At 39.5% G+C, this 17,163-nt stretch overlaps 1 protein-coding gene across 4 annotated transcripts in view; it reads right to left on the reverse strand.

Annotated features, from left to right (window-relative positions):
* Positions 1-17,163, reverse strand: part of SYNE1 (spectrin repeat containing nuclear envelope protein 1) — a gene marked incomplete at both ends in the record, with an annotated part of 158,373 nt that overhangs the window by 41,933 nt on the left and 99,277 nt on the right. For 2 of the 4 annotated variants that reach the window (XM_084259626.1, XM_084259625.1), the window contains one exon: positions 3,558-3,649. In XM_084259626.1, the coding sequence (XP_084115752.1) occupies positions 3,558-3,649 (92 nt within the window). Of the gene's footprint in view, positions 1-3,557; positions 3,650-13,009; positions 13,177-15,184; positions 15,344-17,163 lie in introns of those variants that run through there. The other 2 variants (XM_084259624.1, XM_084259627.1) reach the window with 2 other exon arrangements.

Raw genomic sequence — 17,163 nt, forward strand, 5'->3', positions numbered from 1 at the left:
CAAAACAGGCAGAGCTACTGAAGTACACTGCTGAGGGGAGCAGCAGACAAGACAGGAGAGGTCTGCTGCGCCATGTGGGTAGCTCCCTGGCCGGCCGAACTCTTGCTGCAGTGGCTGCAGATAGCTTCATAGGTTGTGTCTTAACCCCTTGCATCACCAGAGAGGCCCTATCCTTGGTTTCTAATAACGATACCTGTTTCCTTAGTTGTCTCAGTGCTATAAAGCTATCACCAGCCACAGCAGCATGAGTTCGATCCCCGGCCAGGGAATTACTCACATGGCACAGCAGACCTCTCCCAACTTGCCCGCTGCTCCCCTCAGCAGTGTTCAGTGGATCCACCTGTTCTGCTCCCCCCTCTGTCTCTGGTGAATCCTCTCACCCCACAGCACCTCTGGCCTACACTGTGGTCCTTGTATGCATAAATAAATAAATCTTAAAAAAAAAAAACCAAACAAACAATACTAGGGAGTTAAAATAAGGCTAAAAAGAAAACAGGCACTGAGTGAGGTTGGTTCTCCTCCAGTCTCCAGCCTCACATGAAACCCTGATGAGGTTATGAGGCTGGTATAAACCTCCTCTCAAAGCATAGTCCGCATTCGGCTATTACCAAATATCTGGTATTACCCATTCCTAAAGCCAGGAAGCTGGTGAGCAGGCATGTTCAAGAGCAGACATGCCCGGGGGTAAATCCAGGGCACACATCTCCATGTAGCCATTCCCTAGTCCTCCCCAGTGGGTTATCGATGAGAGATGCTGCCCTATCAGTCCGAGCCACCCAGTTGGGATGGCCGAGGTCATGTTAAATCCCCACACCTGTGCTGTGACCGGGAGAGAACGTGCCTCCTGAGTTTTGCACCCAGTGACTGCTGTGAAAACTGGCAGCCACTGATTGGTACTCAGCTAAAAGTTGTCTCCTGTAAGAAGCACATGAGCGCTGGTATGTAAAAGGCGTGGGGATTACTATTCAATGCCAATGCCTGCCAATGCCCTGGGGATGGTTTACAGTCTATGCTCCTACAAGCCGATCAGAGAAGGCTTGTCAGGAGTCACAATGGAATTTTCACAACACATTTTCTATTCTCTGTTAGGAGACTACATGGTAGAATAAGAGCGTAATTTTTTAAATACACTTTTTTTTAAACATTTTAAGGTAATGCGCCTACCAGTGCTTTTTACAAACTGAAAGTTATTTAAAACGTTACAATAAAGGAAACAGGTGTCGTTATTAAAAACCATGGACAGTGAAACTCTATTAAAAGTATTTGTGTGATTGCTTCATGACTGATTTTCATGTGCAAGACAGTGATTTATAGAATCTGTAGGTTGTGTCTTAACCCCTTGCGCCACCAGGAGGACCCCTCCCTGGTATCGTTTATGCACATGTTTATGCCCCCATGGTGAGTTTCTTGGGAAGCTAGAACTATGAATTTCTTCTTTGGGTTTCCTGTTCCCCTACCATACTGAGTTCGGTGCTTTGCACAAAGCTGGGTACCATCTAAATGCCTGCTAAACATGAATAATTCATATTCTAAGTAAAATATTTGTTCTTTAGTTAACATTTATTTGCTATTAAATGTATACTTCAGTCTTTCCTCAAAGCCTAATATATGCAAATGGTCATTTTCTAAGTTCAAAATCCACTTACAATCAAAAGAGGCAACGCACAAATGGATGTGAATAGACACTGTTCTGCTGGGCACTGTCTACACTAGCCAAATAAATATCAGGATTAGAAATCTTGTGCAAAATTGCATGGGTTCCAGCAGTCAGAGCAGAGCAGTTAGCATGCAGTATGTCAAGGGCAACATGACATGGAAATAGATGATTGTTCATAAAGTCCATTAGGGACAAGTTCCTCTTTCAAATGAATGTGTAAATCTCCGTAATGTCAATGGGGGTGAACATGTAAGTGACTGTCATTTCTCATTTTTTAAAAAGTATATTTGACTACAAATAGCAAAATATATTGTGTGGGTTAGAGGAAGCAGACATGAGCTGGAGAGAGGGAGAGGGAAGGATGGGCCCATTTTCCTGGAACCTATTAAACTGAAGTTTATAGGATGGGGTCATTCTTTTTAACATGGACCAAAGAACTCGGTCCATGTTGTTTCCATTATTCCTTGAAAGGAAATCCTGGGGTAAAGTGTCACAATGCTTTTATTTATCTATCACTGCAAGAAAGTTAAGCAACATTCCTTCTGGTATGATCCAGGATAATAATTCAAAATAGATATTTCCAGACATCCCAACTCTGGATAAGTTTAGTAATAAGGCTGATAAATCTGTAAGTTCCTAAGTCTTTACAGCTTAGTTCAACATTCGTAGTTGAGTGTATCAGAGGCACTTGACCTTTCTTAATATTCTACTAAGAAACCAGTTTTACAGTTTCTTAACATTGTCACATAAATATATACACAGACACATAGTAGGAATATATCACTACTTTCCTTCAAATCAGTTTAGTAGACCCATAAATCAAACAAAAACTAAAAAACTCCCCAATTCTAAATATAACAGAACCGAAAGTACCATTAGTAGATTCTATTCATCAGCAGGCATTTATTTGGTGGCTGTTATGATTCAAGAAAAATATTTTATAAAAATTCTATTATTGGGCCTCCCTGGTGGCCTAGGGGTTAAGTCTCAGTGCTATCACTTGCTGCTGCCCTAGCTCGATCCCTGGCCAGGGAGCTGACCCACATGGCTCAGCAGACTTCCCCTGTCTCCCTGCTGCTCCCCTCAGCAGTGTATTTTAGTAGATCTGCCTGTTCTGCTCCCCACTCTGTCTCTGGTGGATCCTCTCGTACCCCACCCCCACATCTGGCCTACACTCCAGTACTTCTATGCAAAAAAAAAAAAAAACAAACAAACAAACAAAAAAAAAAACCAACTTTACAAAAAATTCCTATTATAATGTTATTCCAACTGGAAACAACTATGAAATAAACATTTGCATAATGCACTCCATGACTATCTTCGAGTATCAATTTCTATGTCTTATGTCTTGCATATGGTATAAAAGTTAGTTGGTCATCAAAACTTATTTATAAATTGAAATAAAGTTAACTTTCTTCAGACACAATTTCCTCCAGGCCCCTGAAAGAAAAGCAGATGTTTCATTTAACAAAGGGAAAGCTCTTAGCTACAAAGCTTTGAATTGGCTAAGGCTGAATTTTAGTGTTGTCAGAAGTCCATCCTTTTAATAGCAAATGATGGATTCACTGGATCTTTCTTTTTCTGGATCTCCTCCCTGCGTCTCAGGCCCTCTACTATAGCCATATCCTGGCCTGACAAGACAACTGGCATACCATGCCACAGCAAAGCTCAGCCACCTCTACACCCAGCTCCGTTGCCCCGTAGGAGGACGAGAAAACAAACTAACAAATAGTTCTTAAGAGCGCGTGACCAATGAGCCATTAAAACCAATCATCTCCACTTAACCTTGGCAAAAACAATTTGGACTGAAAGTTCCAGCGTCCACCCTTTAAGCTCCCCCCCACCCCTCCCCATGTAACACGAAAGCTATGTGCAACGGAAGAAGCTCAGAGACGCCTGCCTGGAGATATCGCAGTTACAATCGGGGAGGTCTGCATCCTCAGAGCCGTCCTCTGCCATCCTCAGGGCACACAGGTCTTCTGCCACCAGCATGAAGCTTCCACTTGGCCAAAGTTAGGTCTGCAGAGCAAAAGCTAAAATCCTCCGTGGGGAAGAAAGTTTCCCCTTGTCTGTGTGTGGAAGTATAAAATGCTCACGCCAGACAAATGTTGGTGAGGCTCAGCCTGATAATATGACACTGAGCAGTGACAAGTGGTCATGTTTCTAAATAAAACCTACATTCATTAGCATGTGCCAGGCCTGATCTCCTGGAATGTAGGCCACGAGTGTAAGAAGGGGAAGAAGCTCAGTGTAATCTGCAAGGAGGGGGGCTCCATGTTTACAGAAAGAAGGACCTCAGACACGAGGCTGGCTCTGGACACTTCTCCATTCAGGAAGGACGGTCCACTTTCCTGGAGGGCTGTTTTTTTTTTTTTTTAAGATTTATTTAGTTATGCATACAAGAGCTGGGTACAGGCCAGAGATGTGGGGGATCAGAGGATTCACCAGAGACAGAGTGGGGAACAGAACAGGCAGACTGACTGAAGTACACTGCTGGGGGGAGCAGCGGGTGAGTCAGGAGAGGTCTGCTGCGCCTGGTGGGCTGTTTTTTAAGTTGAAAAAGATAAAGGACCACATGCAATCGAATGAAGCCTCTATTAGAACAGCAAATTACAACAGCAAACATGGAGGAACTTCTTTTTTTCTTCAATTTGAAAGGCCAGTTAAGTGGTGTAAGTAGGAGCCTTAAAGTTTGCTTGGGAAGGTGGATGGAAAGAGGTATTCTGTGGAAAGGACTTGGTTTTTATCCTGGGTTAGATGATTTCAAGATGAAATGTAATGGACAAATATCATTTTCTTTTTTTCATATTCAAAACCTTTGCCTTTTAAAAATTAATTTTGAGATTAAAAACGTATCTTTATTTGCTTGGTGGAATTTCAGATAACTTTTGTGAATTTTAAGAGCTTGCAAATTTTATGCACTGAGTTTATATTAACAGAATAATTTAAATTTATAAAGAAAAACTTGCAAATTATTTATTACTGACTAATGCTGGCTACTTTAAGTCCTTTCTTTAATTAAGATATACATATACACATACAAATTACAAATAAATGATATAAATAAATAAAGAACATTTGCTAATAAGGTCTTTATAAAAGGCCTATATGATGAATTGCAACTAAAACAATTGGTTGCTTTTAAAATAGAAATGAATTTTCTTTATGAAAGGAAAAAAAATGTTTGATATAAGCAATATACTCCAGTAACTTAATCATAACTACAATTATTACTTTTGAAATCCTGCAATATGAAAATATCCTATTCTTAATATCCTATTCTTAACTGTATATAACAACTACTCCTCTGACATTATTTTTAGTAATCAGGAATATAAACATGGAAGTTTTGGTTAAAGGAATATATTGGTCATGATCCCATAGCAACAGACCAATTTATTTTTCGTAATGATAACTAATATTTTTTTAAAACTTGAGCTCTTTAAGAAGTTTTATTGCAATTATTTTCTTAATTTATTTCCTTTCCACTTTATATAGTTTTCCTCATGGTTAAGACATTTTTTCCATGATCACTACCTTGAGCACCATTTGTTTATTGCAATGAACTAAATCATGGCAAGACAAGGTTTTAAAATCACAATTATGAGAAGAGCAAAAAATGGCAGTAATATCAATACCCATTATATCAATATATTAAGACTACGGAATTTCCTGCAGCCATCTAGAGAGACAAGTTGGCATATGCAATATTTTAAATTATACATGTCTTTCCTCCTGTGGTTTCATTGGAGATGTGGCTATTATTTTAACGAACATTTTGAAGATGAGGAACCTGGAGCTCAGAGAGGCTGTGCAGTAAGCTGCAGGTCACACAGGATGCACTAAACTCAGAACTCTTGCTTAGCTCTGCTGTTCCCATGCTGGTTGCATCAGTACATTCCTGACCCTGTCCTGACATCTCTAATTGACCTTCAGGAAGTAATACTGGCCATAAATGCCAAGAATCACGTTTTTATTTTCTGTTAGAGTGAGCCTATCTCCTGCTGAGCTGAATGGAACTCCTTTGGGGGCTGCTGCTGTGACTGCACAAAGCTTTCTCGTGCTGCATGTACAGTTAACCCGCTCTGCCCCTCCGGTCCCTGTGGGAGGAGCTGATGTTTATGGAGACTTAACTGTGCTAAGTGGTTTGCAGGTTCTGTCTCATTTACTCTTCCTAATAGCCTCCTGCACCTGTGGGGACGGAGGCGCTGACAAGGGAAGTGGTTTGCCTAACCATCGCAGTGTAAGTGAAGCAGAAACACCTCACAGTTTAGGCAGCTAAAGCCCTAAGCCCATGCCTTGCTTTGTGTAGGATGCTTTTCATTCCCTGTCTTAGACTGGAGAAACTCAACAGGTACTGGAGCACAGAACCGCATCAGGTTCTTGAACAATGTTGGTTAAGTTGATGTTGTTTCATTATGATGATGATGACAAAAAATAACCTTGGCCAATGCTGAGCAAAACCGTTTTATTTGAGGACCTGGTTTCATTATATGTTGTTTCCCTTAAAACCTGCAGTTTCAGGCCTCCCTGGTGGCACAAGGGGTTACGTATCAGCACTATGAAGCTATCCACAACCACTGCAGCACGAGTTCGAGCCCCGTCCAGGGAGGTGACCCACGTGGCACAGCAGACCTCTTCTGTCTCGCCCACTGCTCCCCTTAGCTGCGTATTTCAGTCAATTCACCTGTTCTGCTCCCCATTCTGTATCTGGTGAATCCACTCACCTCCCATACCTCTGGCCTGTACCCCAGTTCTTGTATGTATAAATAAATCTTAAAAAAAAACAAAAAAAAACCAACCCTGCAGTTTCCAGGAAGCAGGCCCACTGTAGACTGCCTTTATTCACTTTCACTTTGTGAGTTTTCACAAGATAACTTGAGAAGGAGGCCACATCCACAGAATTTTTGCTATAGTATACTGTTATGATTATTTTGTTTTATCATTATTGTTGCTAATCTCTTACTGTGTTAATTCATAATTCAATTTTATCACTGGTACATGTATACAGGAAAAGACAGAATATATAGGGCTCAGGACTGTGCACAGTTTTAGGCATCCACTGGGGGTCTTGGAAATATCCCTGCAGATAAGGGGGAACCCCTGTATGTTACATTCTGGGATTATGATAGAGCTCAAGTTGGAAATACTTACACTTTAGTATTGAAGAGACCTTTTGAAACAACTGACCGCACCAGATATTTATTAGAGTAGAAGGAAACACACAGAAGGAGAAATATCGAAAGACTGCTGAGCAAGAAAGAAGAATACAGTCTAATCCTGAGAAAATGAAGATGCTGATGAGCAATGAGGGGCTGGTCAGCATACCTGACATGCAGAGTGAGCAGGAAGATAGGACAGGTAGCAGAGGCCCTGAGCTGGGCGGTCATATGTGAATTTGCTTCATTGCTCTGATTTTGTTAGGGACCTTCTTCTTTTTCTTTTTTATTCCTAGAATTGGTGTGGGCAAACTACAGCAGGCCATCTGTTTTGTAAATAAATGCTACAGGATGCCAGCCATGCTTCCCTGGTTACCTATTTTCTGTAACTACTTTACCAATACAACAACAAAAGGGTTTTGGCAGAGACCATGTGAATCCCAAAGCCCAAGATATTTTTTACTATCTGGCCTTGCAAGAAGGTTTGGCAATTTGTGTCCCATAGCAACATGCACAGAACTTCATGTACAGGAGGCATTCGATAGCTGGTTTAGGTGTTTGTTTTCACTTTACTTCTATACATTTTAAAGGAAATTATAATAAATATATAGATTAAGAGCAGCTGGTCACAAATGGCCACATGCTGTGTGATTTCATCTAAGTGTAATCCAGGGCAGGTAAGTCTATAGAAACAGAAAGAGGTTTAGAGGTCACCTAGGGCTGGAGGAAGGATGGAGGGCAGAGGGCAAAAAAATGATCCCCAGTGGGTAACAGAGATTTTATTTGGAGGTGGTACAAATGTTTCAAAATTGAATAGATTAAAACTCACTGAATTGTTCACCTTTAATAGATGAGTTATATGGCATGTGAATTATAGCTCAATAAAGATACTTTTGCCAAAAAAAGAGCTAAATAACTTAAGTGTGCTTTTGTTTTGGTGAGAGGGATTTATGTTTGACAGAGAGAAGAATATATTTATACTAGGAGGTCCAATTACATTTTTTTAAAAAAGTCATTACAACAGAGCAAACTACTTGATTCTGACCTTTGTCAGTACAGGTGGAAAATGTGCAATAACATGTTGTCTGCTACTAGAAATGTTCTCTGCTACAGTGAACACCTACCCAAAGGACAGATTCCTTATTGATCTTGAACGCCTCCCCCCCAAACAAAAAAAAAAAATTGCTAGGGTTTTTGCCTATAGGTCACAAAATGAAAGCCAGAATCCTCAGTTTCCTAGCTATTTAGAGATGCTTCACCATGACTTTTTTCTTATGTTGACTCTTAATTAAAGTCAAGGGCTCAGAAGTGCTTTTAATACTTGAGGCCAGCATGACCAACAGAACCTTCTGGATGAGGAAAATGTTCTGTTTCTACAGTGCATGCTAAAGTAGCCAGGACCCTCATGGGTTTATTGAATGCTGGAAATGTGCAACTGACTGTAAGTACCATTAAAGTGATTTAATCATGCTCAATTTCAGTTCATTTAAATAGCGACATGTAGCTAGTGATTGCTATATTTATTGAACTAAGCATGTCTAGAAAGTGTGGAAAGTACTAGAATGTTATCCATTGATCCCTAACATTAACTGAGCAAATTTTGTTGCCCTAACAATGCTTGGTGACAGTTTAAAAATTGATTGCAAAACACGTATGTACTCAGAATGGTCTAAGCTAATCTAATGGTGACATGAAATTGACTAGTTGTACATTCTATTTGCATATAACAGGTTTACCAGTGAGTCTATTTTCTTTTTTTTTCTTTCTGTGATCATGTGTCTGTTAGTTGAGAAGCTGTTCACCTAAAAATATAATTATCTTCATAAAACTACCTCAAAACCCACAGAACCACCATAACAGCATAGAAATATATCAAAAGACAGGTTATTTCTGCTTTAATGGATTAATGTGAAAAACAAAATCTGGAAGAGGGAGGAATGAGAATCAGACTGCATCGTAGAATTTGATATTTCATCTGGCAGGTCAGAGTTGAAGGTGGGTGTGGGGGATGGTCAGCTAGTGTGTGTGTGTGTGTGTCTATATACTAATGAAGCTAAGGAATGAAAACAAATATGATGCCCCAGCATCACAAGCTGCAAGGAGACCAAGAGTTCTGTGTGGCATCAAACTCCAGGACAAATTAATGATCAACAAGCCATCTTGTCTACTTTGGAAGGGAACAGTTAGAAATGACGTTTACAAAGTTAAAAAAAAATAGAAATGATGATATATATACACAAAAGTCTCCTGTGGGAAAGAACTTTATACATGATGAAACTCTACAAAAGTATAAACATATGAGCATTTTTTGTGACTACAGTGCAAAGCTTATGTATCTTATAATTAGTTAATCAACTCAAGTTTACTAAGGTGCCCTTTAGAAAGACAAACTAAATAATATCTAGAAAATTCTCATTTGAACCACCAGACAGAAAGCTTATAAATAAACATACCTTTGAGGAGAAAGCACCTAAGTAATTTGATAGAATCTTGACCAACAGCTGGGGCACACTAAGCAAGTTGCTCATGATTAAATTATATTAAATTAAATTTAAAACATCTTTGAAACAGCATATCCCCATATTCCACACGATTGAGCCACAGAATATTAGAAAAGAATATTAAATGGCTTAACGGGATTATATGTAAATGCAAGGCAATTTATGCATCATAATCTGACACAAAAAATTTAGGAATGTTCAATAAATGGTACTGGGAAAACTGGGTTGCTACATGCAAAAGAATGAAGCTTGACTACTACCTAACACCACGCACAAAAACCAACTCAAAATGGATTAAAGAACAAGACATAAGACCTGAAACCATAAAATGCATAGATAGAAGGAAATATAGGTGAAACACTACATGATATGCACATCAAAGACATCTTTACAGACACATCACCCAAAGCAGTGATAGTGAAGGCAAAGATAAACAGCTGGGACTACATCAAATTAAAGAGCTTCTGCACAGCAAAAGAGACAATAACAAAAACAGAGAGAAATCCCACCGACTGGGAGAATATTTTTGGACACAACACTAATGATAAAGGACTGGTCACAAAAATCTACAAAAAGCTGATGAGACTCAACAAAAACAAAGAAAATAATCCAGTCAAAAAGTGGGCAGAGAGCTAAAAAGAAGCTTCTCCAAAGAGGAAATGCAAATGGCCAACAGACATATGAAAAAATGTTCAACATCACTTGCAATCAGGAAAATGCAAATCAAAACTACCATGAGATACCATCTTACACCAGTGAGAATGGCACATATTAAAAAAACTAGCAACAACAAATGTTGGCGAGTATGTGGAGAAACAGGAACACTCCTGTACTGCTGGTGGGAGTGCAAACTGGTCCAACCACTATGGAGAGCTGTGTGGAGATTTCTGGACCTACTAAACATAGAGCTTCCAAAGGATCCAGCAATTCCACTCCTAGGTATTTACCCAAAGGACACAGAAACATCAATTCCAAAGAACACCTGCACCCCTATGTTTACAGCAGCACTGTTTACAATAGCTAAGCTTTGGAAACAACCCAAATGCCCAAAAATAGATGACTGGATCAAGAAGATGTGGTCCATATACACCATGGAATATTACTCAGCATTCAAAAAAGATAAACACATGCAATTTGCAGCAACATGGATGGAGCTGGAAGGGATCGTGCTCAGCAAAATAAGCCAGAAAGAAAAAGAAAAATACCAGATGGTCTCACTCATAGCAGGATTCTAGAAAACTTAAATAAGGGACCAGGAAAAAGAATAACGATAAGAAAGAAAATATCAAAATCAACAAACAACGATGAATCAGAGACACTCTATGGGATGTGGGGGCGGGGAAAGGAGGGGTAGGGGTCAAAATAAGGGGGTTGTAATTGTATAGGGAATATAAAAATAAAATTAAAAAAAAATTCAGGAATGTTTACCAAGTAGGTGGTTCTCTAAGAAGGATATTTATAGGACCAGGGCTTTAATTTCTCTGTCTGAAATAAGATTTGTTATCAGTGACTGAGAAGGGAGGCTAAACATAGCAATGGGATTCTAAAAATACATGTGCCTAAACTCTTGGAGCAGGAAAGGTGAACCATTTGTTTCCGTCTCTTTCTAGTCCCTTTATCGGAGCACTTGGTCCATCATTTTACTGATTTCTTTGCAAGTCTGTATTGCTACCATGAAGTCCTTGAGGAAAGGGGTTTTTGTATCCATCTTTGTATCCCCAGAGTCTCTCTCATCAACTGTCACATTATCACAAAAAAGATTGGGAAGTTAGATTGTCAAAATAAATACCAAAGTCGGCTTTCCTTTCAACTAAATTAATTAAAAGGCCTAAGTTTGGCACGCAAGAGAGCAGAGTACTGCAGGGCATTCGTGGTAGAGTCAGGGAGCAGCTGACAATGGATCAACCTGAGCTTGAGCCTCTGCTTCTGAAAAAATGGGTGTAATAATAACACCCACATCAAAGGGTGTCACGAGTAATATACAACAAGTGGCATATGAAGCCAGTAACGGTCATTGGTACAAACTGAGGGCTTAATAAATGCTATGATTCTAGCACTCTTGCAAACATTTTAAAAATTGGTAAACATTTATTTTATTTTTGTTCCATTATCACTAAAATAAATTATAAACTCAAATTCTTACATAGACCCTCTGACAACTATTTCCTAGAGAAAAGTGCTTTCAAAGTCAATATATGGAATTGTCATATCCATAAGCAGTTTTTATGGACACACATTATTCAAAAGGCACTACTTATGCAGCAGAAAAGAAACCAGATTTAAAAAATTATATTGAGTTCAGATCCAGTGATAAGATCAAACAATACTTGGAGATGAAATGAAAATGAAGGCGATTTATCAGAATCTATGGGACGTAGCAAAAGCAGTACTAACAGAAGTCTAGAACAATACAGGCCAACCTCAGAAACAACAAGACTCACAAATAAGAGACTAAAGCTTGCACCTAAAGGAGCTAGAAAAAGGAGAAAAAACAAAAGCAACAGTTAGTAGATGAACGGAAACAAAAATTTAGAGCAGAAATTAATGAAATAGTGATTAAAAAGACAAAGCAAAGGATCGATGAATACAAGAGCTGCTTCTCTGCAAAGATTAACAACTTACAGACAAATCTTTAGCCAAAATCAAAAAGTAGAGAGAGAAAATACAAGTAAATAAAATTAGAAACAAAGGAGAAGTTACAACAGATACTCCAGGAAAAAAGCATAATGTAGAATAGCTCTGAAATGACTCACTAGGAAGTCTTTGTAACATTTCAGCTCTCCTCAGTGTCATAAACAAGAGTATGCACTCAAATCTCCAAATATTCATTCATGCAAATATTGGTTGAGCCCAGTTGTACTCAGGCACTGTTCTTGGTGCTTGTGATACAGTGAGTAGAAGAGACATAGATGCCTGCCCTCATCAAGCCTACACTCCAATGTGAAGCAGAGTTCACCTAAAATAAAGCATATACTCAATCATTGTCTCCTTGGTGGTGGGAGTGGTGTGGTAGAAACACATGTTAAAGTGTGACGCTGTATGCAGTATAATATAGAAACATGTAGTACTGAAAACCAATATTAACTCCCTCAAAGAAATTCCCAAAACCACAGTAACAATCACTCAATCATATCAGAATTCTATATTGCTAGTAAAGAGCCATACGTATTTTTTTCTTTTTGGCTTATCCTTTTATTCACTCTGTTCTTTTGCAAATGGAATATAATATTCCTCTTACCTATAATGGACATCACTATCATTAAAGCAAAATTACAATAATGCAGCAATTATTTTTGCTACTCAGCAAGTGGCGCTAATTAGTTTTATCAGACACCTTGTGAGACAGAAAACAGTAGGAATGTGACAAATATTTTTTTGCTCCTGCTATCAATAATACCCACCACAGATATTGGTCAGTGGCTTCACCCAAGAAACCCCAGTCAAAACAGAATTTTCACTTAGGAAGGGATTTTGTTTGGTTATGACTTTTTCACAAACACTGTCAGGTTTATGAAATAAGAAGAATTTTAAAGTAAGTGGAAGTGACGTTTATGAGTAAGGCGTGAACTATAAAGGTGGCAAAAGAAAACAGAAATATCAGATTATGTCTGTTTTTCTGCATGGTCAAATGAAAAGTGAATGGATGTCTGAATTTCCGCCCACACATGCTCTCCTGACCAAGGTCCTCTTACCTGGCTGCCATGAGATCCAGGAGATGCTGCCAGCGGTCATTGACCTTCCCAAGCTTGTACTGGATCTCAGATGCTTTGCTTTCATGACTGGCTCGAGCAAGACGCTCACCCATTTGCTGGAGTTGTATTTTGTTCTCTTGGGCAACAGCAATTTCCTCCTGATAATCCTGCATAATAGCAATCAATTTCAATTACTGAGCTCAGAAAGTGTATTCTTTATATATATGTGTATATATATAATTTTACGTCATTGTTCATTTTTAGACAATGTTTGTTTTCCTACCCTTCCAGGTATAGTCGCCATAGAATCTCCTTCCCCAAGGCACCCGTGCACCATCACCACAGTCCCCTGTGCTCCTCCCTCCCTCCCTCTCATCCCTCTTCCTCCTCCTCCCCTGCAGGATGTCTCTGATTTATACTTGTCTGTTAATGCTTTGTTTTGTTTTGTACTGTTCCCCCCCACCACCGATGTCTTAGTTGGTTCCCTTATATTCCTCCTATAAGTGAAACCATCTGATATTCTCCTTTTTCCTTCTGACTTATTTCACTGAGCATCATTCCTTCTAGCTCCATCCATGTTGCTGCGAATGGCACAAAAGCGTATTCTTAATGCATTCAGCCTAGTTCTACTGGAAACGTGGTAATTACAGTTTACTACTGCTTGGAAATAGTTCAGGCATGAGGGACACGGTGTGAATACCAGAATTCGTGGTACCTATTATTTTCAGTATGTATTTAGAGGCTGGGTTAAATTTTTATACAGACATTCTAAAACACAATGGGGAGTGCTTTCTATTCTTAGTGGACATTAAAAAACAATGAAAGTATATACATAAGAAAAGCTAAATTTGAAAGGTTTTAATAGTGGGGAATTACACTTGTTGCTGTACTCACCAACCTGATATTATACATAGAATTAATTCTTATACAAATAGTTGGTGGGAGACTTAGAAGATGTATGTGCATGTGTACTACTGACATCTATGTGCATATACATATGCATGTCAATTATGTTATTTGTGTACAATGTTTTAAAAGGGTATCTTCAATTTTAAAAGACATCTATACAGTGCCAACATTTGACAACACATACATAGATCAGTGGCAAACTGAGTTTCAAGAACAATAACCTAATGGCTTAGATGATCAGGGCATCTCAAACCTTCTTTCTTTTTTGTTTTTCTGTTTTTTTTTTTTTTTTTTAACCATTATTGGTCTTTGTTGAGGTGGCAAGGTAGAATGACACCACCAAGAGCAGAGCCTGAGGACCTGAACACGGGGCCTGATGGTAGGGTTTCTCAGAGACGCACGTCTCTGGGAGAGAAGAAAGGCGGTAGGGGATGCAGGTGCTCACAGGGTCTTCAGGAAGGCCCTATATTTGGCCACGAAGGGGGCAGACAGAATTTTCAGCTGTTGTCCAAGTTCCTGCAGAGTCATGTCCTGCTCTTGCTGCTCTCCCATCACCTGCTGTCTGTAGTGGTTGATGTAAAAGTTCACCCGGTTCTCCACTATGGTGACCATGGCTTCTTCTGGGGTAGGAGGATCAGGGAAGACCTGCTGTTCCAGCAGAACATTACATTCCTTAATTGCTTTGGAAATAAGATCCTTATTGTCCTGAAGAGCCATGGCCTTCAAGTCCAGTGTCTGTCTCCCCAGCACCTTCACAGTATGTATGTTCCTCTCTGCCAAGCTCAAACCTTCTCTGTTAACCCAGTTTCTGCACTAGTTCCTCACAGACAAAACTAAACCAAAACAAACTTAAGAAACTGCAGCAAAATATGAAAAAGTTGATTCTAAAGATTAGATCCCTATTACTGTAGAGAAAGAATAGGAGATACAGCAATGAGCAAAACAGAGAAAGTCCCTGATTTTTCTCCAGTGATTTTTTTTTACCCTTTAAAACAAATACCCAGGATCCCTACTGGAGAAATGACCAAATATTAAACATTGTGATGCCTTTATAAAACATTCATCACAAATTTAAAATATTCTATATATTTTATATGCAATGCAGGATTTCTCATGTAAGCTTATTTTGTGTTAAAAAGATAAAATACTTAAAGTAGAGAGACTTCCTTGTACAGGAAAGTAATTATGAGCGGGGCCCCCTTTGCACTTGTTAAGTGGGTGTGTAAGCGTTGTGGAGGGAGGAGACACAGACAGCAGCAAACACACCTTCTTGAGCTTCTCAATCATTTCTTCAATGAGGATGTCTCCATTCTGGGAAACTTTGCTTTCCATCTGAGTCAGCCATTCGCACAGCTCCTTGTTCTTCTCACTGAAGACTGCCCATTCGTTTAGCCTTTCACTCACTTGCTGCCGCCTTAAGGAGAGCTGAAAAGGTGAATTGGGAGAAAGTGCACAAAGGTGATCAGAGCAGAAGTCAGACCCTGCAGAAAGCACAGACCCATTGGGTTTGGTGGACTGGGCTCAGCAAGCCTTGGGCATCCCTATGTCACTGTTCTACCTGAGGTACAGAAGAACCTTCTCTGTGGTGCTTCACAGCAAGGGTTTTTCATGAAATACTAGGGGCAGCAGGGAACTCTGGATTGGGCCTTGCTGACCCACGTGTACATGACTAGCTTATGGAAGGTCCTGAGCCAGAGGTACATGCGCCACCATATTTATCACAGCATTAATCACAATACTCCTACGTGCCAGTGCTGATGGAAATACTAAAGCGTCCGATTGAGCTAACCTTCAAGTTAGCAAAATATGTGACTTGAGTGGCAAAAGATGATGTTTTTCTGCACGGTCATGTTAATAATGACCCATTAAGCCATTCATTCCACTACATTAAACAGTTTCCTCTCAATTAGTTTTTTCCTCTGCTAGCATCCTTTTATGAGAAATTTCAAACATAGAGGAAAGTTGAAAGAATTATATGGCAGGCATCTGTGATATACTCTAGGCTCTAAAATTATTATCATTGTGTTACTGCTTGCTTAAGTACAGGCATCCCTTTATCCATCAATCTATTTTACTTTTTGATGCACTTCAAACCAATTTCCTTTAGAAAAAGAAAATGAAAATATTTCAAGAAGCTATATACTTTCATTTTAGCAATTACAAGCTCTGTTAGTAGTTAGGAGAATGCCATTCACGGTCCCAAACAATCCCCAATGGCTGTGTCTCTATAAACAAGAAAATAGCTGGAAATCAGGTTGTGAGCTGAGAACACCAGTGCTGAGGGTTCCAAAGAGAACCAACCCTATACCCCACCACTTTTGAAATACCATCAGTCAAGTTCATTCTCTTGAATTAATTATGATCTTTTGAACCAAAAACTTCTCTGGGAAGGTTGACACTAATGAATTCATCAAGTATTTCCCCATTAGTAGAATACCTGTTTACTGTTTAAGTTTTCTTTGAGACAGAAAAACACAGGCATAGAATTTACTTGGGGTGGGTGCTGACAGGGATGGAAACGGCTAAGAAAAAACAGCTTAAATAGACAAATTTTGGGCCTCCCTGGTGGTGCAAGGTGTTAAGCGTCTGCATTATGAAGCTATCCACAACTACCACAGCCTGAGTTCAATCCCTGGCCAGGAAGTTACCCACATAGCACAGCAGACTTCTCCTGACTTGTCTGCTGTGCCCCTCAGCAGTATGTTTCAGTAGATCTGCCTGTTCTGCTCCCCACTCTGACTCTGTGAATCCTCTCGCACACCCCCACCACACCTCTGGCCTGTACCCTAGCTCTTGTATGCATAAATAAATAATGAGAGCAAGGCCATTCATTATTATCCCCATTCTACAGGCCAAGAGAGAAAGATTAGACAAATTGGAGGCATTTATTTATAGTCTATGTAAGACAAGACCAGCAATGCTTGAGTCTGATACTGTTTGCAGGAGAACAAATATCAAAGGCAGCTAAGTTTCAAAAACATCATCATCACTCTTGGTGCTGTGATGATGACATGGTTGCTCCTCTCCTCTGAGCCTTCCTTTCTTCATCAATCTTTCCCTTGTTCCAAAATTTATTAAAAAAAAAATACTCACTGGTTGCAGAAAACAAGAGTTGACGCTGAGCCAAGCACTGCCTTAAGTTCTAGAACGCAGTAGACTGACAATGGAATGTACCTTTCAGTTTGCAAAACTATTGTTTAAGTTGTAGGATCAGTGAACAGCACCACCTCTCTCTTTGGGTTCAG

This window comes from Talpa europaea (genome assembly GCF_964194135.1).
Source record: "Talpa europaea genome assembly, chromosome: 2".
In the NCBI taxonomy this organism is placed as follows: Eukaryota; Metazoa; Chordata; class Mammalia; order Eulipotyphla; family Talpidae; genus Talpa; species Talpa europaea.